Source organism: Marasmius oreades, chromosome 4 (assembly GCF_018924745.1).
Source record: "Marasmius oreades isolate 03SP1 chromosome 4, whole genome shotgun sequence".
NCBI lineage: Eukaryota > Fungi > Basidiomycota > Agaricomycetes > Agaricales > Marasmiaceae > Marasmius > Marasmius oreades.
In genome coordinates this window covers 1,994,448-2,012,781 of record NC_057326.1, presented here as the reverse complement: position 1 = coordinate 2,012,781, position 18,334 = coordinate 1,994,448, and the positions used below count along the sequence as shown (strand labels likewise).

The 18,334-nt window shown below is 48.7% G+C and overlaps 8 protein-coding genes across 8 annotated transcripts; 4 read left to right on the top strand and 4 right to left on the bottom strand.

The window, feature by feature from the left end:
* Positions 1–21: 21 nt before the first annotated feature.
* Positions 22–2,591, top strand: E1B28_007474 (uncharacterized protein). Its single transcript, XM_043152219.1, has 4 exons — positions 22–1,353; positions 1,473–2,196; positions 2,265–2,470; positions 2,537–2,591. Exons 1-3 carry the CDS (start codon positions 54–56, stop codon positions 2,353–2,355), a joined length of 2,115 nt encoding a protein of 704 aa, XP_043010305.1. The 5' UTR covers positions 22–53; the 3' UTR covers positions 2,356–2,470; positions 2,537–2,591.
* An 81-nt stretch (positions 2,592–2,672) lies between these two features.
* E1B28_007473 (uncharacterized protein) lies at positions 2,673–6,123 on the bottom strand (the record flags this gene model as incomplete). Its single annotated transcript, XM_043152218.1, has 17 exons — positions 5,983–6,123; positions 5,812–5,915; positions 5,740–5,756; positions 5,652–5,675; positions 5,567–5,594; positions 5,274–5,513; positions 5,170–5,224; positions 4,860–5,116; positions 4,558–4,813; positions 4,417–4,503; positions 4,358–4,367; positions 4,213–4,304; positions 4,060–4,162; positions 3,760–4,005; positions 3,499–3,704; positions 3,325–3,447; positions 2,673–3,269 (listed from the first exon to the last, which is right to left on the bottom strand). Exons 8-17 carry the CDS (start codon positions 5,003–5,005, stop codon positions 2,673–2,675), a joined length of 1,866 nt encoding a protein of 621 aa, XP_043010304.1. The 5' UTR covers positions 5,006–5,116; positions 5,170–5,224; positions 5,274–5,513; positions 5,567–5,594; positions 5,652–5,675; positions 5,740–5,756; positions 5,812–5,915; positions 5,983–6,123.
* A 106-nt stretch (positions 6,124–6,229) lies between these two features.
* On the top strand, positions 6,230–8,009 carry E1B28_007472 (uncharacterized protein). Its single transcript, XM_043152217.1, has 6 exons — positions 6,230–6,251; positions 6,448–6,603; positions 6,662–6,831; positions 6,894–7,041; positions 7,091–7,491; positions 7,547–8,009. The coding sequence occupies exons 2-6, from the start codon at positions 6,451–6,453 to the stop codon at positions 7,959–7,961; spliced, it is 1,287 nt and encodes a 428-aa protein (XP_043010303.1). The 5' UTR covers positions 6,230–6,251; positions 6,448–6,450; the 3' UTR covers positions 7,962–8,009.
* Positions 8,010–8,148: 139 nt separating this feature from the next.
* Positions 8,149–10,972, top strand: E1B28_007471 (uncharacterized protein; the record flags this gene model as incomplete). Its single annotated transcript, XM_043152216.1, has 4 exons — positions 8,149–8,418; positions 8,503–10,665; positions 10,719–10,746; positions 10,800–10,972. The coding sequence occupies 4 exons, from the start codon at positions 8,149–8,151 to the stop codon at positions 10,970–10,972; spliced, it is 2,634 nt and encodes an 877-aa protein (XP_043010302.1).
* A 244-nt stretch (positions 10,973–11,216) lies between these two features.
* On the bottom strand, positions 11,217–12,002 carry E1B28_007470 (uncharacterized protein; the record flags this gene model as incomplete). The annotated part of the gene is made up of 2 exons (XM_043152215.1): positions 11,217–11,942; positions 11,994–12,002. The coding sequence occupies 2 exons, from the start codon at positions 12,000–12,002 to the stop codon at positions 11,217–11,219; spliced, it is 735 nt and encodes a 244-aa protein (XP_043010301.1).
* A 206-nt stretch (positions 12,003–12,208) lies between these two features.
* E1B28_007469 (uncharacterized protein) lies at positions 12,209–15,490 on the bottom strand (the record flags this gene model as incomplete). The annotated part of the gene is made up of 14 exons (XM_043152214.1): positions 12,209–12,907; positions 12,962–13,090; positions 13,145–13,350; positions 13,408–13,647; positions 13,695–13,880; positions 13,940–13,949; positions 14,020–14,118; positions 14,177–14,441; positions 14,492–14,712; positions 14,770–14,781; positions 14,838–15,135; positions 15,192–15,220; positions 15,271–15,346; positions 15,405–15,490. 14 exons carry the CDS (start codon positions 15,488–15,490, stop codon positions 12,209–12,211), a joined length of 2,556 nt encoding a protein of 851 aa, XP_043010300.1.
* Positions 15,491–15,681: 191 nt separating this feature from the next.
* Positions 15,682–16,976, bottom strand: E1B28_007468 (uncharacterized protein; the record flags this gene model as incomplete). Its single annotated transcript, XM_043152213.1, has 4 exons — positions 15,682–15,697; positions 15,757–16,638; positions 16,692–16,748; positions 16,798–16,976. The coding sequence occupies 4 exons, from the start codon at positions 16,974–16,976 to the stop codon at positions 15,682–15,684; spliced, it is 1,134 nt and encodes a 377-aa protein (XP_043010299.1).
* A 53-nt stretch (positions 16,977–17,029) lies between these two features.
* On the top strand, positions 17,030–18,226 carry E1B28_007467 (uncharacterized protein; the record flags this gene model as incomplete). The annotated part of the gene is made up of 5 exons (XM_043152212.1): positions 17,030–17,178; positions 17,236–17,281; positions 17,335–17,435; positions 17,480–17,974; positions 18,028–18,226. The coding sequence occupies 5 exons, from the start codon at positions 17,030–17,032 to the stop codon at positions 18,224–18,226; spliced, it is 990 nt and encodes a 329-aa protein (XP_043010298.1).
* Between the last annotated feature and the right edge of the window lie 108 nt (positions 18,227–18,334).

The window sequence follows — 18,334 nt, the reverse complement described above, 5'->3', positions numbered from 1 at the left end:
TAGTGCCAACAATTTCCCACGCTTTACCTTTGTTCTACATAGCGGCGACCCCCATGTACTACCCACAAGTCCAGACCTCGCAGAACGAGCTCTGGCAGCACTCTCTCTACGCTCCTCACAACCCACACAATCCTGCAATCAATTCCAATGCACTTCACGGTCACCCCATCCATCCTCAACAACATGTCCTCTCCCCTCCCCTCACTCAACATTGGCAACAGCAGCTTCTCAAATATGAAAACAGCAGGTCTGCTCGTAGTCCCCATCATCGAGCAAAGGTCAGCATGCTCGCTTCACGATCCGTTCCAAAAGCTGCGATTCCCATAACCAACCCCAATGCTGCTAAACCTCCACCGCCCCCAGCGGCGGAGTCAACTCCCGATGTCAATCACCCATCATCTACCGTCGCTCCCATAGCAGAAGCAGAAGCTCCGAGACCAATCAATCAGCAGAAGCCTCCAGAGAACAATTGGATGACGTTAGATATGGGGGGCGTGCAGATCAAGAGCCTTCCAAAGACTTCATCTTTATGGAGTTTCAAATTTCTCGTTACCCTCTACCTCAACCATAATTCTCTCCCTTCCATCCCATCCGAAATCGCCCAACTTCGACACCTCGAATTACTCGACATTTCTGCCAATCAACTCACCGCGGTTCCTCCTGAACTGGGAATGCTCACCTCGTTGAAGGAGTTTTACCTATTCGATAACCACATTGCAACCCTTCCGCATGAGCTGGGTACTTTACACCAACTCCAGACACTTGGCGTCGAGGGTAACCCGCTAGATCCCCAACTCAAATCGCTCATACAAGAAAAAGGAACGCAGCATCTCATCTCATATCTTAGGGATTCATGTCCAGTACCAGCACCGCCTCCGGCGAGAGAGCATCGCGATGTTTTGTCCTCCTCCGAACGCGCCTCGTTAGATGCCGAGGTCATCAGCGTGTTGTGTTATAATATACTGTGTTCCAAGTACGCGACCGAGCGCCTTTATGGATACACTCCTCAATGGGCACTTGACTGGGATTATCGCAAAGAACTCATCCTCACTGAGGTTATGAACTACAACTGCGATTTCCTTTGTTTACAGGAAGTAGACGTCGCTCAATACGATGGTTTCTTCTTGACACACTTAGGAAAAGCCGGTTACAACGGTGTTCACTTTCCGAAGAGTAGATATAAGACCATGGTTGGGGAAAGTGAGGAAAAGAGGCGACTAGTGGATGGATGTGCCACGTTCTACAAACGGGATAGGTGGATACTCGTCAGCGAGCATTTGGTGGAGTTTTCCAGACTGGCGATGGGAAGGACTGATTTCAAAAAGACTGAGGATATGTTTAACCGTGTTTTAGGTGAGTGATCATGTTCTTTTCCGATACTGCAGCTTCTTTCCAAAAGCCGCTTTCACTATCCCCGTCATGTTTTTAGCAATTATATTGGGCTCGAGCTAAATGTTCAATCCCTGTTGCAGGTAAAGATACGATAGCCACTGTCTGTCTTATGGAGTCTCGCGAGACAGGTACCCGAGTCCTCGTCGCCAACATCCATGTGCATTGGGATCCTCGATTTAGAGATGTCAAGTTAGTGCAGGTTGCCCTACTACTTGATGAAATTGAGGGACTTGCGGAAGAATTCGCAAGGCTACCGGTCCGGTTGAGCAATGAAGAGACTCACGAAGAAGCAGGAGACCTTTTGGACAAACCACGCAGGCCCCGCACAGCACCCTCTACGTATACATCTCCGACACAAATTCCTCTCATCATCGCTGGAGATTTTAACTCCGTACCCTCATCTGGTGTTTACGAATTTTTAAGCACCGGACAACTTGCTAAAGATCACCCTGACTTCATGGGTCACATGTACGGCAGATATACGAGTGAGGGTTTGAAACATCCTTTCGGTCTTCGAAGTGCCTACAACGTAGTTGCTGGACCTTATCAGCCACCATCCCCCCCTGAGGTGAAGCTCACCCCGAATGGTCACCCCAGGCCCATTAAAGAGTCTAGCGGGGTGGGAGGGAATGCAGGACACGGCGAGTTGTTAACAATGACGAACTATACCCCATCCTTCCAAGGCGTACTTGACTACATATGGTATTCGGTCGGGAATCTAGGGGTTAACGCTGTTCTTGGAGGCGTGGATGAAAGGTACCTGGAAAAGGTTGTGGGGTTTCCCAATGCTCATTTCCCTGCAGAGTGGGTATCAAAGGCCTTTCTCGTTTCTTCATTTTCAACCTTGTTGCTGATTCAATACTACTTTTCAGTCACATATGCCTTGCTACAGAGTTCCGAGTCAAACCACCGAAAGACACCAGTTCTAAACCGCCATTATTGCCACAAACACCCTCACAGTAGCTTCAATTCGGACTCTTCGGTTATGCGAGCATCTCGATGTCGCGTGTTTTGATGTTTCGCTCACCTTCATGTCCATTGATATTGTTTACTGCTGGCCTTTCCTTGGAGTCTGTCTGTATGTGTTGTTAGTTAGTCCCTGTCTCACTCATCGTATCTCAAATATAAAATCGTGTCTTTATAGGTGAGTCAAAAATGGTCAATCATTGGTAAAACACTCGTCCAAGGATAAGTTATTATACAAAGAGCAACCTATTCGCATAATAATGATACATACACATGACGGCAAGCAAGCACTGGAGCATATATCCCTCGGTCTGTCAAGTCATATGGCGATACTGGGCCATGAGATTCTGCCAGGAGTCCGAAATGTCTTGTGTAGGGATCATGTACTGATCATTCGGACTGTGGGAGTCAAATCCATTGTACGGTGAATATTCTGTCCTCATTGGAGTTGTGGTCCCTTGCCCGTGGTACCCATAGTAGTCAGACATACTCTCAAGGGTCATATTATGCTGTGTCTGCGGATAGTGATAGGGGAGAACCGGGCTCGTAGAATGAGTAACCTCGTGTGTAGGGTATTGAGAATAGTGAGTAGCAGGGAGTTGTTCCTGGAGGGGATAAGACCATTCAGGCGACCCCGTGGAACCTGGCAAAGAAATGGCTTGGAATGCCGGTGGTGGAGAGGAGGAAGATGTAGGTGGAGACTCTGCGCTGGCAGTCGAGTATGGGGATGACGGTGAAGTTGACTTCTTTCGAGAAACTAGCCGTGTCATCCCTCCGAGCCCCGCAAGTTCATCCTCTTCCGCTTTTATGGGCGGCGAATTCACATCTGAAGAGAACCGGGTATGATCCTGCTTCAGGCCATTATTATTCAAAGCGGCATGGGCTCTATCTTTCAGCTTCTCAAGGACCGGCTGCAGGGACACCGCGCCTTAATATAAAAATTTCCACCAGAAAATCGCAACTAACCAGAATTTTGTGTTTCCGAGTGGTTGACACCGATAAAAAGAGAGAGTACGCCGATTCTAAATGCGACAAAGCCGACGGAGCTATGGCCATCTGAGACTTTGCCGCGATGGAGCCGAGAACAATCTGAATGTGGCGTTCAGCAAGTTCTTTAAACCACACAGAAGAGCGCAATACCGAGCAAGAGAAGACATGAGTGAATAGGAACCACATCCGTTCAGTGAGTGCGGGATGCTGTTTGAAGAGACTTCCTATGAGGCCAACGAAGGAACAGGCGCTAGTATAAGCAGCAAGAACTGATGGCGCATACTTGCTTCCCATCGGGTCTGCTGGGCTATCTTCCAGTGCTCGTGCAAAGAATCCACGATGCATGTAAAATAATGCTGCAAGAGATTCTTGAATTCATATAGGTGAAGCTATGTAGAATAGATCACATACACATCTCCTTGATAGCGAACGCAATATAACGTTGCATCGTAAGCTCAGTCGATGGCTGCTCCAGTTCGCGATTGTACTTGGCACCACCGAACCCAGGAACTTGTAAGCTTGGGGGGACATAATACATTCGGATCTTTTTGTCCATTTCTTGGATCGTCTTGTACGTTGGGGCCCGAGCACTGACCAACACTTGGTCGTGCACGGCACTGAGGCACTCATGGCAGAATTCATGTTTCCATGCGGCAACTAAGGAAGATAAGTGAAAAATCGGTCGTAACGATCTCAAGTCATAACACTCACAAGACATTTCTATCTCGCTATGAGCATTTTTCGTCGTTTCATGGGGTCGCTTGGTGTCGATATGCGCTAATGAGAACGATGGGGGCCTACCATAAGTGAGGCTCTGAAACACGATCGTTTAGAGGAAGCCTGAATCTAGAGCAGCACTCGTACCTGCCACGAGTCATAGGTATATATCTCCCATAATAAACACCGTCGTCGAAATGTTTCCTCAGCTTTCAACTTCCATTTTCCACTATCTCGATCTAATAAACGACGAAATGAGCGGCCGTTAGTTTCGTTGTGACACATAACCCACGCAATCCAACCTGATATCGACGGTCACTGATAGATTCCAAGCAGAAGCTAATCACGTACACTTTGGGCCAGCTTAACAACCAACCCCATGGTTGCCCACCGTGGACCGTCAATCTGATCCAGAAACATGTAATGACACATCAGGAGCTGTTTGAAGCACTGAATGTTGATTCTGGGTATTTCGATGCTATGAGCACACACCAAAGCTTGGATTGCCGGTATCGACTGTTCCTCAAACACGCTATCGATCGACAAGGCCGCTCGTCCTAAATGATAAAGCTGAGAGGCTTCGGGTGAATGTGCCGGCTTATCCAGATCGAGTAGGGTTCCGATTGCAAGTATCATATAAACAATAGCAAGACTGTGTGAGCTGACAGTTTCATAGGTCGATGGGTCATTCTCGTACAACGGCCGGAAAACAAGGTCGTTGAATTCAGTCTCCGATATTGGGGTATACCTGAGTTGATGTAAGGTCGCGAAGTAGAAAGAGTAAAAAGGCGTACATCCAAGCTGCATGTCGATAATATGTGTTGGACAGATGCCTTGCGATCGGGGCTTTCGGCAGTAAACTTATGATTGTACCACGGAGACCTTCTGATGATGAAGCAAAAGGAAACGCAAAGGAAAGCCAAGGAATATCGGTGGGCATTATCGGTTCGAAGGTAGGAGACCTCGCTTCCTCTTCGTCGGATCCTTCGTTCTAAGGAAATGTTACGAGATAAATTTGACGTTTGTCGGATAGACAGACCTGTAGAAGATACTAGGATGGCATTCAGATCGCAATAAAAACGTTGGATGAGGTCTATCACAAACCCAAGAGTTGGCTGTTTGCCCAAAGAACGTGGTACGGCCCCCCGCTGAGATAGCTCTGAATGGGGCATAAGATATATCCATCCAGGTGAATGACATTGACATACAATGACCCCATTGCATCGATTGTGTCTCCACCCTCCTCCTTCGTGTCTTTCGTTATTGGGTGATCTAGCCTTTCCCTCTCGAGTGGTCTCTTGATCTGGAGAAGCTCCTCGCTCAACAAAGGATGCGAGTGCGAAGACTGTGTGCTATGCGATAGAGCAAGTGCATCTTCAAGCGTACGAACACGGGTTGCGAGTTGTGTAATCTTCTCGTGTAGCGCCTCAGTGTTAGCCAACACAAACCTATCAACGAAGACAGTGTGTGGAGACAGAGTGATTTAGTATGTATAACACACCTGTTTCCCTTTCCTGTCGTGAGAGAGCCTGATAAAGTATCTCAACGCTCGATAATCGCGATGATCATCATAGCCTGTAACTTGCCTTCGGGACAGATAGCGCCGCAACCTGACCAAGTAGCCACACCAATGAGCCAAACTCGTTCAACGAATATCGTAGGATAGATATCCACCTTTCTTGACGCAATTACTGGGGGAACATAAGCCTATGAGCGAAACCGAATATGGAGGTCGCGAACACATACCTGCATGGAAAAATCCGACTACACCTGGACGAACGCCAAACAGGAGGTTACATGTGAATACCAGCTTGAAATGAATGCAACCCGGTGCTCACTTGAGCTTCAGCCTTTGATAAGATTATATTCCGTTGAGCAAGGATCTTTAGATGAGGACATGAGACCGTGGCAGCGCACCTGCGACACTCGGCACAAGACAAGGCAGCTCCTCTCCTCTTGTGCCGCTGAACAAGAGAGGAATCCGGGGCAGCAGACGCCATGAACTGGGAGGAGGGAGAGAGAGCACGCTGCGTTAGAGATGACCGAGTTGAAGCTTGGGTCGTGTATAGCGCTGCCGTCTCGGCAATCAATGTCTGTCACGAGCTCGATCAATCATGTGATATGTTTATTTTTACGCAATTCTTTTTTTCCATGGGCTCCTTTTTCAGTACTACCATCCTCCTTTCGTGAGTCTTTATTCCATCTCGTTTTCTTATGATGAATTATTAGATGACGAGTCTGACCGCTCGTCGCTGTGTTATACAGCCTCATTGCGAACGAGACGACATCTCTCCATTTCAACCATTCATGCATTTCTGATTCTTCCTGTTTCTCGTCCTCATGATCCACTCCCGCTGATGTTTCTCTCTATGTCTTCTATAGAACATGCCCTCTGCCACTGAGAAAGATTGGTCAGACTCGGACGATGATATTCCATCTGATGTAGAGACTTCCGTCTCTCTTGGTTTACCTGATGGTGCCCTCCAGGAGGAGTCAGATCTATACGATGCCGCTGTGTCGAGGATAGGTGGACGTCCTGTACGATATCTTATCCCATTATTCTCTATACCTCTATTCCAATCAACTGTCTTTGAAGGCATTTCTTCAGTCCGTGGAACCCCCACTGAGTTGCTCGCAATGTGAAAACTGCTCCAGCCTCATGGAGTTGCTGCTGCAAATATACTGTCCGTTTGAGGATAGCCCAATGGACCGTGCATTGTATGTATGGGGATGCTCTAAGTCTGGCTGTCAAGGAGCATCAGGAAGGTATGTGGGTGTGTTTTCTCGGTTACAAGTGTCGTACTTCGGGCCTGATATTGAAAATTTAGTGTCCGCGCTTGGCGAGGCTTGCGTCACAACGAAGAATATGCAAAGAAATTGGAGAATAAACTTGCCAGAAAACGCGAGCGCGAAACAAAGGTGAAAGCGACATCAGAAGCCACGAGGTCCGAAGGTGGTACCGCTAATCCCTTTTCAGTGAGTTGCGGAAGCATTTGTGATTCAATGTTATCTCAATTCGAATCAGGTGAAAACACCTCCAGATGCTGCAGCTCCGTTCACCTTCGGTACTCAGATCTTTGGAGATCCTCCCGCGCAAGAGGAAGAAGTGAACGGCCAACCCGGGGACGAATCGGACCATGAGTCCATATCGTCCGAGGAATCTTTAGTGACTGCGATGGCAACCACTACCTTGGACGAATCTCCGTGGAGGTCAGTACCGTCGTACCCTGCAATATACCTTTCCACTTCTGCAGAGTATATTCCCGCCGAATCAACACCAAAGATGGTGCCCAAACTGTCGGATGGAAACGAAAAGGACGACGTCGGAACATGGGGATCCGAAGCATATGAAAACTCCCTGAATATGGATCAAGTGTTTGATCGTTTCTCAAAACGAGTCGGGTACGAGGGAGAGCAATGTATCAGGTACGATTTCAGCGATCTTTGTGTGGAGTCTTGACGTGTTGAAACTGTATGATAGGTATGAGTTGAACGGAGTGCCTTTACCGTTTGCGTCCGACTCTGTATTCGAACAACTGTTTCCCTTACCACCAGAGAATCCGCTTCCCGTTACGAAGGGTGAATTCAAGGTAGTCTTGAACCGGAAACGAATGTATGCTCCCGCCATTATGGAATGTCCGGATTGCAAAGGGAAGCGAGTATTCGAATGTCAACTAATGCCGAACCTGATCAACGTATTGCGGCCAAAAGAAGACAGGGAAAGCAAAAAGATGACTGAGGAAGAGCGGAGAAAGCATGTACAGATGGTGTTGAAGGGTGAAGGCGAATTTGGAATGTCATGGGGCACATGCTTGATATTTTCATGCAAGAATGACTGTTGTGAAGGCAAAGAGGGATGGAAAGAAGAGCCTGTACTTGTACAATGGGATAAATAGAAAGTTTTTTACCTTGAGACGCCTGGCAGGCTTTATGATGGGGCGTAGGAACGTGCTTGCCAATTTCGGTCAATGACTGACCCTGCCAGTGTCTTACTCTCCAACATCGTTTACAACAACGTGTACGACGTGGTCGCCGTTGCACACGACAACCAACCCTTCATGAGCGCATAGCCGTTCTACCAGCATGTCACTCGCTCTTCTTCCAGATTCAGAGCCGCTGTCGCAAGCGGAGGCATCCTCCACGCACAAATTTCCCCACACCCGTGCTCAGCTTGCAGCCTTCGCCCGCCAGCAAAAGTCCTCTGACTCCTACGACGGCGATGCTGACCCTGTAGATGACCTCAACCGGGTCTCCACATCACTTGTGAACAAAGTCGTCGCTTTGGTTACCGATGAGCGCGAAGATGAGCTCAAGAAGCTACTCAAGGACACATATAATCTTAATGACCAGCAGGTGAGTATAGCGTACACTCCTTGTTATTTGAAATATTTATTCACTGTTCACAACGTCTTTCATTGCTGTCGGCCACGTCTTTAGGTGGAACAGAGCGTTCTTGATCTGCTACACAAACATCGCGACGACGTATCAGGCGTCCCCTTCCTCTTTTTGACGCCCACTCGTCGTCCAATATCTCGGCCTTCCTCCCGGGCTTCCACACATTCTGTTCGTCTTCACCCTCCTCGACCTGAAACTCCAAATTCAGCTCCCAGTTCTCCCCTGGCCCAGGTGTTCCGTAGACCTCACACCCCTCTCACATCTCCTCTGGCCATGAATGGTCCTGCTAATTCATACATGTCAGCTCGGAGCGACTATTCAGCGTCTCCTTCTTCCTCTCCAATTCTAAGTCACGCTCATGCAACGCAGGCTTTCGCCCAGTTCACTGCCAGTCTCCCTGCTTCGCCTTTATCATCGCCACGCCTGCTGAACGCGAAGGCGTCTGAATTCAAACCAATTCAACGTCCCCTTTCTGCTGCTTCCTCCAATCCTGGACCAAACAGGACAGAAACGCCCTCCCCCGATCTTTGGACCCACAGTCCGTTCCGTGCTTCATCGAATCTCGCTATTGCGGCACCTCTACTCCCGGAACAGCCTGGTTACACACGTTCACTAACACCCAGTTCACTTCGCTCTCCTTTACGTACGGAACCAGACAATGACGATGAAAAAACAGAAGAGGATCCGTTCGAAGTCTTCGGGCCCAAGCCATTCGCAGCGTCCGCTTTCGATACTCAGTGGTCCAGTTCAACCAATTCTAACACGTCTCGTTCGCCTGACGATATCCACTACGTTGACTACCCATCTCTTAATCCACATGCGACGCCTTTTGAGGTTCCTGACTGGAATGATTTTTCCTACAACGAAGAACCGAGCAGCATCGAGTCTCCAGACGAGGATTCTGAAGAAAATGCAACGCTTACTAGCGGTATGACACCGTTTGATGTCCTCAGTTCTGTTTTTGGGTCCACTCTCGCCCCTTCTGAACTCGAAGAAGCACTCGCTGAAAACAACTATGATTTTGAATGCGCCATGCAATGGCTGATCGAGAGGGTTCTTCCTCAATCAGTTTCTCAGAACAATAACAATCCGATGAAGATGCAACACATGGGCGGTAGAGTGACGTTGATTTCTCAAGACTTACGAGGCATGAATCGCGGCGGTTACCCTAATACTGGTCCTGGTCGTCCTACCCGATATATCAACGGGAAACCTGTACCGGGGGGAAATAGGGTTTGTCGCTACTTCGTTGCAGGCGAATGTTTACGCGCCGACTGCCGTTTCAGTCATGACCTTGAACGCGCTTTGTGTCGTTTCTGGCTCCGCGGAACTTGCGCCAAAGGAGAGCACTGTGAATTCCTACATCATCTCCCGAAGGATGTTGACGTTTCGAGCCTCAACATGGCCATGTCGCGTGCCAACATCAACCATCAAAATCTACCAATGATGGGGCCACACAAGGCACCTCTTGAGGACTTCCCTGTTTTGGGCCTAGAAAATGACAAATCTAAACGCAGCACTTACAACGATCCCGCTCGGACTCGTTTTTCAGCAGCGGTCAAAAAATCTGCTCCGGTACCCCCTTCGAGTTTGGGTCTTACTTCGATGAACCCCAACAACTTGAACGCTGCCGCACGTCGAGAAGCCATGGGACACTCTGCTGTGGAGGATCTCCATCACCGATCCGCTATTGTAGCCCCTCGCCCATCCCCCCGTATCCGTTTGCGTTCTCCGTCTCTCCTCCCCACCTTGCCTACCGGCGAGTCTGTAAACAAACTCTACATGTCCTACCGTTCTCGAGCCCTCCAACTTGGGGCTGCCCGAAATGCTTGCCTCTCCCGCGCCGCTGACGCATGGCGACGTGGCGACGGTGCTGCCGCCAAACGATTCAGCCGGGAGGGGCATGAGCTGAATGTCAAAATGAGCGCAGAGATGACCAACGCTGTTTCACAGCTAGTCAAGGAGCGTGCGCGGGTAGCTGAGCAGGCTGTTAGGGTTAGGGACGCTTCCTGGTCCGATGATCCTGGCGACAGGACAAGTCGTGGAAAGCCTTGTGGTGCGGGCTTAGGCGTTTGTTTGGGGGTTGCCAGTCAAAGCGTGGGGGACGGGAAACTCAAGAGTGAAGAACGTACAGAGGCGATGCTAGACTTGCATGGGCTGCACTCCAATGAAGCTACAGAAATATTAGAGGAATTTTTACTTTCGGTAAGCTGGCAGTTCCATTCCTCCTTCCGTTAGCCTGACCTCTTTGCACACAGCTCGAGCAGGAATACTTTTACGGTCTAGGTAAGGATTGTTCTCCCATGTCAATATTTGTTACTTAGCTTCTTCTTACTTAGCCTTTATCGTCGTCGGAGAACAAAAGCACACTGGAACGCAGGATGTCGCCAGAGGCTCCTCACGCGCCCGCCTATCAACAGGAGTTCGAGAGTGGATTCACCGCTGGGGTTACCCGTGGAGCGAGCGCGATGGCATCATATGCGTCGATCCACTCACCCATGCGTCTGGATAGCAGAGAGAAAATAATAAAGGGGAAAAAATTGGAAAACGGAAAGGAAAAAATGTATGGCAAGTCTTATTTAGAAGGGAAAGAAAGAAACTCAATCAGTCAAATCGAACACCTATGTATGTCTGCCTGTTCGTTTCATGTTTTTATTGCGGATTTTGTATCTTCTTTAGCTTAATAACTGAATATACCAATGTCCATGTAGAAGGGCGATCTTTCGTTCTAGTACACCCACTCTATCGTTCTACATCTAGGAAGACTCGATGATATCTAAACATGCTTGGAATTCTGACCAGTTCTTCATTACAACCTTCGCCCCCACCTCCTTCAGAAGTTTCTCCATCTCGTTCCTCTTTTCTTCAGTCTCATAGCTTCCAATGTATGCAATCAAAGGTATTCCCGCTCGAAAAGCACTGAGCGATCCACTCTTGCTGTCTTCTACGGCCACACAGTGTGCTGGTTCCACTCCTAGCGTCTTGCATGCATGTAAATAAATCGCGGGGTCGGGCTTCGAGGTGGGAGTAGGCAAAGAGGTGGCGGCGGAGAATACTTTATCTGTGGGGAAGTATTGCGCTTGGCCAGCCTTCTCGACACTTGCCATGACTCTCCTATGAGCCGATGAGCTCACGACTGCCAACTTGTATTTCCCACTTTTCGCTATAATTTCCAACTGCTCGTTGGCTCCCTCGCATGGCTGGAGCTTTTCCTTCAACTTGGCGATGACACGGTCCTCCTCTAAAGAGACGTACTTTTCCATCTCCTCCGGAGGGATATCGAAATTGTGTTTCCTTTGGAGGGATTGAAGCATCCCTCTAAAGTTTTGTCCCACAAAGTCGGAGAGGAGCTGTTCACCGGTATAGTTGGCCTGGATATTATGACTAGCGAGGATCTGATTGGAAAGATCGGCGCAAGCCTCGAATGCCAGAGCCTCTGAGAGTACGAGGGTATTATCACAATCGAAGAGAATGTGCGTGATCTTCGAGCAGTACACTCAGCACATCGACAAGACTAATAGGACAGCACTCACTGGGGACATGGTGGTGGAAGCTGGTTAAAACTTCTTCCATCAATAGTGACGCACACATCTGATAAAACGTTCATTTTTCACACTCCTGTGCGTGTACGGCCGTCCCAAAAAGTAAGTCATGGAATACATAGCATGGATACATTTACACCCAAAGTAGGTAGATATTCGAGCCAAGTAGGCATGATACAAGATAAAAACAAAAATAACCAAACCAATCATAACTGCATATCATTCACAAAGTCTTGCCATGTCGAGTGCATAGAATTCTGCTCGGGGGATCCAGAGCTTGACCGCCTCTGGTTAGGTAAAGGATTCGCGTCCAACATCGGCGCGGATCCAAATCCATTAGCCATCGTTGATGATGACCCATAATCATAGACTGGGAAATATTGTGGAAAAGATTGGCTCTGGGATCCACTACCGTTCATGCCCATCGTTCGTGATGCGTGCTGAGAGGTCGGCGATGATGACGTTCCGTGCACACCGAAGTTATTCCGTTCAGAATGGAAAGGACTTGCCCCCGGTAATGCCGTCAGTCCATACATGGACACAGGAGACATCCCCTCAATTCCGTCTGAATAAGAACTGTGAGCTGAGGGTGGTTCTTGGGCATGGTTAGATTGGAATGACCGGAGGTACTCTAGGACGTTAGGATCGACGTGAGAGGTCGCTGACGAGGGGAGAGGCAGGGGCACGACAGGATTATGCGAGGTAGGAGAACGATGAAGCATCGGGGGCGATCCGGGCTCTTTCTTGACAAGTCTCGTTTTACCTCCGAGCATTGCCAATTCGTCGTCATCTGAAACGGGGGTAAGAGGCTCACCCATGGAGCTGTGCCTTCCGAGGGATCTCGTCCCCTTGCGAAACTCGTTCAGACTGGCATGCGCTCTTTCTTGGAGATTCAACATGATGCTCTAAAAGAACGTTAGCATTTGTGAAGATAGCACACAATCAAACCAACTTCTCACAAGGACTTTAGTTGCCCGAAAGCCCCGAGCAGCCTTCGAGAATAGTTCACAGGCTGAATCTAGCTGAACGAGTGCCGACGGTGCTAAACTCATGGAGGGACATCTGGTGACGATGGAACCGAGAACAATCTGAAAAAAACTGGTCAGTGTCTTGTGTGGTACATTCAAAGAGATCGTTCCTACAGCACACGAAAACATGTGTGTCCATAAGAACCACAGTCTCTCACTGGGTTCTTTCAGTTGGGTATGTAGGTTCCGCATGAGTGCAACGAGGGATCCTGCACTACGGTACGCCGCAATGACGGAAGTTCCATAGGGTGATCCAAGAGGATCCTTCGGGTGATCGCTGATAGCTTGAGCGAAGAAGCTTCGATGGAGGTATAACAGATCTAAGAAAACAATCAGAGGCCAAAAAAAGAAAGGGAGAACAGACGGCAAGCACGCACTCATCTCTCTGATAGCGAGCACAATATGCCTTTGTAGAGTCAACATGACTGTCTCCGATACACTTGAATGAGGTTCTGAACTTCCAAAACCAGCTACCTGAAGTGCAGGTGGTACGGGGAAAGCTCGTAGTTTTCGGTCCAGCTGAAGAACGGTAGCGTAGGTCGGAGTTCTTGCCCCGAAAGCTTGATCATGTAGCAAATTCATGCATTCCGAAACAAAACGGTGTTTCCAAGCATGGACTACCTAGTTTCAGATCACAGGCACCGGAGGACAAAACTGGACGTACATATCTGATCTTCAGCGGGTTCAGTAGAATGAGGCATCTTGCAGTCGATATGAGGGAGAGCAAAAGAAGGAGGTCGTCCAAAGGTATAACACTGCCATGAATCGTATGTAAATATTTCCCAGAAAAGTTGCCGCCGTCTTTGAGTTTCTTCTATATCTACGCCCTTCCAGCGTCCGCTATCACGATCTGAGTATTGGAACTGAGTAATAGAATAGAGATGGGACAGAACTCAAAAACCAACTCACGAAGGCCGATCTAAATCAGTGTGTGTGTGTGTGTGCGTGTGTAAATTGACGTGTCGCTGGAGTGGAAGCTCAGTACTTACACTCTGTGCCAACTTGACTGCTAAGCCCATAATCGCCCATCGCCCACCAGAACCAGTCCCGTGCCGGTCAGCAATGAAAAGATAGTAAGTCATTAAGAACTGTCCATCAAGAGCAATTAATACTTTTTTGTAAAAAAAATAAAAAATAAGTTCTTACTAGTGCTTGCACCGCGCTGATTGTCGGTGCGTGTAAGAACGGTTTCTGGAAGAGTGCGGCCCGAGCCAGTTGATGGTATTTCTCCGCTTCAATGTTATAGGATGGAAGAGAACTGTCCATAAGGGAACCAATAGCCAATATCATGAACATGACGGCTAGTCGATGGTGAAGTTGTGGATCGGAGTCGGGGGATGGTTGAACTTGTTGACCGTAGAATTGGGTGTAGATTTCAAAGTCAAACATCTCTTGAGACACGGGATTGTACCTGAGAAGAGTCGACATGAGAACAGTTCCCAAACAGATGGAATGACTGACATCCATGCCGCATAGCGATAATATATTGACCGTAATTCTGCAGCTCTTTCTGTGGAAGGCAGATACCAGTAAAGTGACTGGAGTGCGACTGAAGCCGGTTCTGGTTGAGCGACAGTCGTGATCGGCAACGCCGCGGCTCGATTCAAGATAGGTATAGGTAGCATTGATTGTAGTGTACCAAGGTGATTGTCCTGTTGATCATCGTCCTCGCTAGACTCATTCTGAACGGATGACAGATGAATGTTTTGGTGAGGTAGTACTAGTGTTCACGAACTCACCTGAAGAAAAAGCTTTTGTGGGGACCAGTCAGATTCAAATGAAAGTGAACAGGCATTGGATAGCGCACCCATGAATTGGCGATTTGGCCGAGGTAGTTTGCTTTTCCAGAAATGCTGATGGAAAGTGAACCAAAAGCATCTAGGACATCAGGATTGGTCTCCTCCTCCTGCTTTGGTTTCCCGTTGTTCTGGGGAATTTCCCGCTGCAACGGAGCTTTGATTTTCAACAAGTCATCCGTTAGGAGCGGGTGTTGTTCAGTCGTGATGCGGGCATGATCAGCTCGTAATGCATCCTCTAGTTCCCGCACACGATTTGCGAGCTCGTGTATTTTCTCGTGCAGCTCTTGTGTTGAAGCAAGGACGAATCTTTACTCAGGGTCAAATGTGGGTAATTCACTCGTTGATATAGGAAGAGAACAGACCGATTTCCCTGTCCTGTCGTGAGAGATCCCTGTCGAATGATGAGTGACAAACGGGGGTACGACTTGGACAATAGCTCACATCTGGACAAATTGCCCCACAACCTCTCTTGACGCATGAACTGCACGGAACTGCACGATCACAGCGCAACTTGAGTCTGGTCGCGGATTGAGGTCAGTAGAAGACTGGGAGACTTTGAGGAAGGGAAGTCGCACCGTCTGCACTCGGCACAACTGAGGCGAGTTGCACCCTTTCGTCGTTTTCTCTGTGGTTCAGGGCTCTGGATGGCGTGAGGAGACATGACGGGCGGTGTGAAAGGGACAAACCAACTTCAATTCAGATGTAGCAAACTATAATTACATGCGGCGCCTGCCGGGGTCTTCGGGAACTGTTGTCAGCGCGGGACCCTGGGAACTCCCTTCTACACAAAGTCCGTGTCCAGGCTTACATGCATGTAAAGTACTTACAATCTTTACGACAATACAAAAGCCTTTAGCACCAACAAAATCTGGGGAAATCCACGTCATGATCTGCGGGACAGCGGGAATACAACAGAAATGATCTCACTTTTCATTGTGAACCCACACAAGGTCAACGTTGTTCCCATACCACCGTACCGCTGGAAGGTGCTCATCTCTGACAAACGTCTTTCCGCCAGCAAGATCCTGAAATGATTTATCCAGGTTCCACATCTCGATCTGATGCAAATCGTGCTTCTTGGCAATCTCAGCGGCTCTGGACAATATGATTGGGAAGCTATCTTGATGTGCCCTCAGTCGAGTAAGCATAAGGGTACGAGGATTAGGTCCCGAAAGTTCCACTGTCCAAGTAGCGAAATCCGTTGATCCCTGGCGTTTCACTCTGACTCCCCATTGGGTGATGCCCTCTTTACGCCAAAGAAATCTAAGCTTATCTCGCTGGAATGTTTCAACACCCGCCGAAGGAAGGAAGGTGAAGTAGGCGTTGAAGCGATCGGGGCCAAAGGAAGTCAATTCGCTTCGGATCGTGCGAACATCTTCGTCCCAGAGATCTTGGACTGTATCCTCATTCAACCACTCCCATTCCAGGTTAGGTGTTAGATTTCCGATGCATCTAGGGTCCCAGATGGTAGACTCAGGATCATGAATTGTCCAACCGGCACCTCGTTCTTCGCCAAACGGACCACAAGTGCTGTATAGATCACCTGCATCGCTCCAAAGAGCGGAAATTTGCGCATCACCTGCAATGTCTGCTACCCTTGTGGGAGGGTCTCCCCAGCGATCCGTTGGGAAAGAGGAAGGTAAGAGAACTTGTGGAGAAGAGAGGACCCAGTGCAGCAATCGCATCATGTGTTTGGCGTAACCTTTACCGCGCTCGGCGACTGGTGTAAAGACAGAGGCTATTCCATAACATACAACATCCTGAGGAGTAGTTGTGTTAGGAGCGAGTATCAACCCAGGGCGTCGGTAACTCGATCGAACTTTAGATACGGTGATGATCATAGAGTAAATTAATAAACGTACGTTTCACAGGCACATTTGAAGTTGAGCGTTTGGGGGTCTTCTCGAGGAGCTAGAACCCTGTAAACCAATGTCAAATGGGGCGTTAACGAGCTCTGTGGTAACTCACCAGACTAGCCATTTACGATCTTTGGCACATTCAAAGGTAGGAGCTTGTTCTTGCTGTTGCTGGATGTATTCAGCTTCAGTCAAACCACGACTCCATGCGACTGCTGTACGGCGATAGGACTCTAGTCGCTGGGCTGGGGTGGCAAGGAAAAGGGAGAGACTCGATAGCTCTGTGATCATCGCTAAGGGAGAGGGGGTTCCCACGCACCAAATATGGACGAGATCACCCAGATATGGAAGTCAGTCGACCTGACATCATAAGTACACTCATGCCAATACCACGACAGATTTTTGACCAGATTAAACAGCTTATTCCTCCTCTCGATGGTTCTCTTCACAAAGGCCAGTCAGGGAGAGTCGGCGTTCTCGGAGGCGCTTTAGAGTAAGTCGTCGCTCTCATCCGTCTAGCAGACAAGTTCTTTGCAACTTTGCGAACTAGTTACACAGGCGCACCCTTCTTTGCAGCGATGTCTGCCCTCCGATTAGTGTGTTTTGACCAAATCCTACATGTTGTGATAATCAACTAAAGTCTACCCAGGGCGCTGACCTTTCCCATGTAATCTGTTCTCCGACTGCGGCCTCCGCCATTAAATCATACTCTCCAGATTTGATCGTACATCCTATTCTCACAGAAAACTCGTACGTTACATCTCTCCCATTCGGTTTCGTGCTAATCAGAGCAGCTCCCCGGAGGGTGAACTCAAATCTCTCTTCAACCGTTTGCACGTCCTTATCATTGGCCCCGGTCTCGGCAGAGAACCGTACATGCAACGATTCGCTTCAATTGCCCTTTCCGTGGCGAAATCAAAGAATATGTTCCTCGTCTTGGATGCTGACGCTCTCTTTCTTCTCACACAAGACCCGTCATTGATCAAAGGATACGAGCGTGCCATCGTCACTCCCAATGTCGCAGAGTTCAAACGCCTCTCCGAGAGTCTGGGTGTCGACATTAAAGACAAGGACAGTGCAATCAGAGTCAGTGAGGCGTTAGGTGGCGTAACGGTACTGCAGAAAGGCAAAGAGGACGTCATTGCTACTCACACAGAGTCCGAAAACAATGTCATGAATGTTGATGTAGAAGGTGGGCTCAAGAGATGTGGGGGTCAAGGGGACATCCTCAGTGGCACTGTGGGCACCTTTATGGCATGGGGTAAGTGCCTTGAGGATGGTGCCTTTGGGTGAGTGAACTGTTCTCTTTGTCCCCCATCATTTCATTATCCATATTTTTCAGAGCCGGTCAAATACCACCCTCGAAGATGCCCTTCCTATCCGCCATTGGTGCAAGCATGGTCACTAGGAAGGCTAGTCGTCGAGCCTTTTACAAGGAAGGTCGCAGCGTCGTTACACAGGACATGCTTCCGGAAATCGGGAAAGCCTTCGCCGAGGTGTTCGGTGAAGACGCTGAGGGTCAAGATCGAGGGAAGTTATAAGTAGGCCTATACCGAAAGATGTGAAGTCCTGTTCTGTACTTGCCAGTGAAGCTTGACGCTTTGAAGTACCAATGTGGGAATCTTTTTCCATATCCGTGAGCGGAGACA

Bases quoted from the DNA above. Each gene is read 5' to 3' on its own strand.
- E1B28_007474 (XM_043152219.1), top strand. From the start codon at position 54: ATGTACTACCCACAAGTCCAGACCTCGCAGAACGAGCTCTGGCAGCAC. The intron at 1,354-1,472 runs GTGAGTGATCAT...TCCCTGTTGCAG, and splicing joins TATGTTTAACCGTGTTTTAG to GTAAAGATACGATAGCCACT. The intron at 2,197-2,264 runs GTGGGTATCAAA...ACTACTTTTCAG, and splicing joins AATGCTCATTTCCCTGCAGA to TCACATATGCCTTGCTACAG.
- E1B28_007472 (XM_043152217.1), top strand. From the start codon at position 6,451: ATGCCCTCTGCCACTGAGAAAGATTGGTCAGACTCGGACGATGATATT. The intron at 6,604-6,661 runs GTACGATATCTT...CTGTCTTTGAAG, and splicing joins CGAGGATAGGTGGACGTCCT to GCATTTCTTCAGTCCGTGGA. The intron at 6,832-6,893 runs GTATGTGGGTGT...TTGAAAATTTAG, and splicing joins TGTCAAGGAGCATCAGGAAG to TGTCCGCGCTTGGCGAGGCT.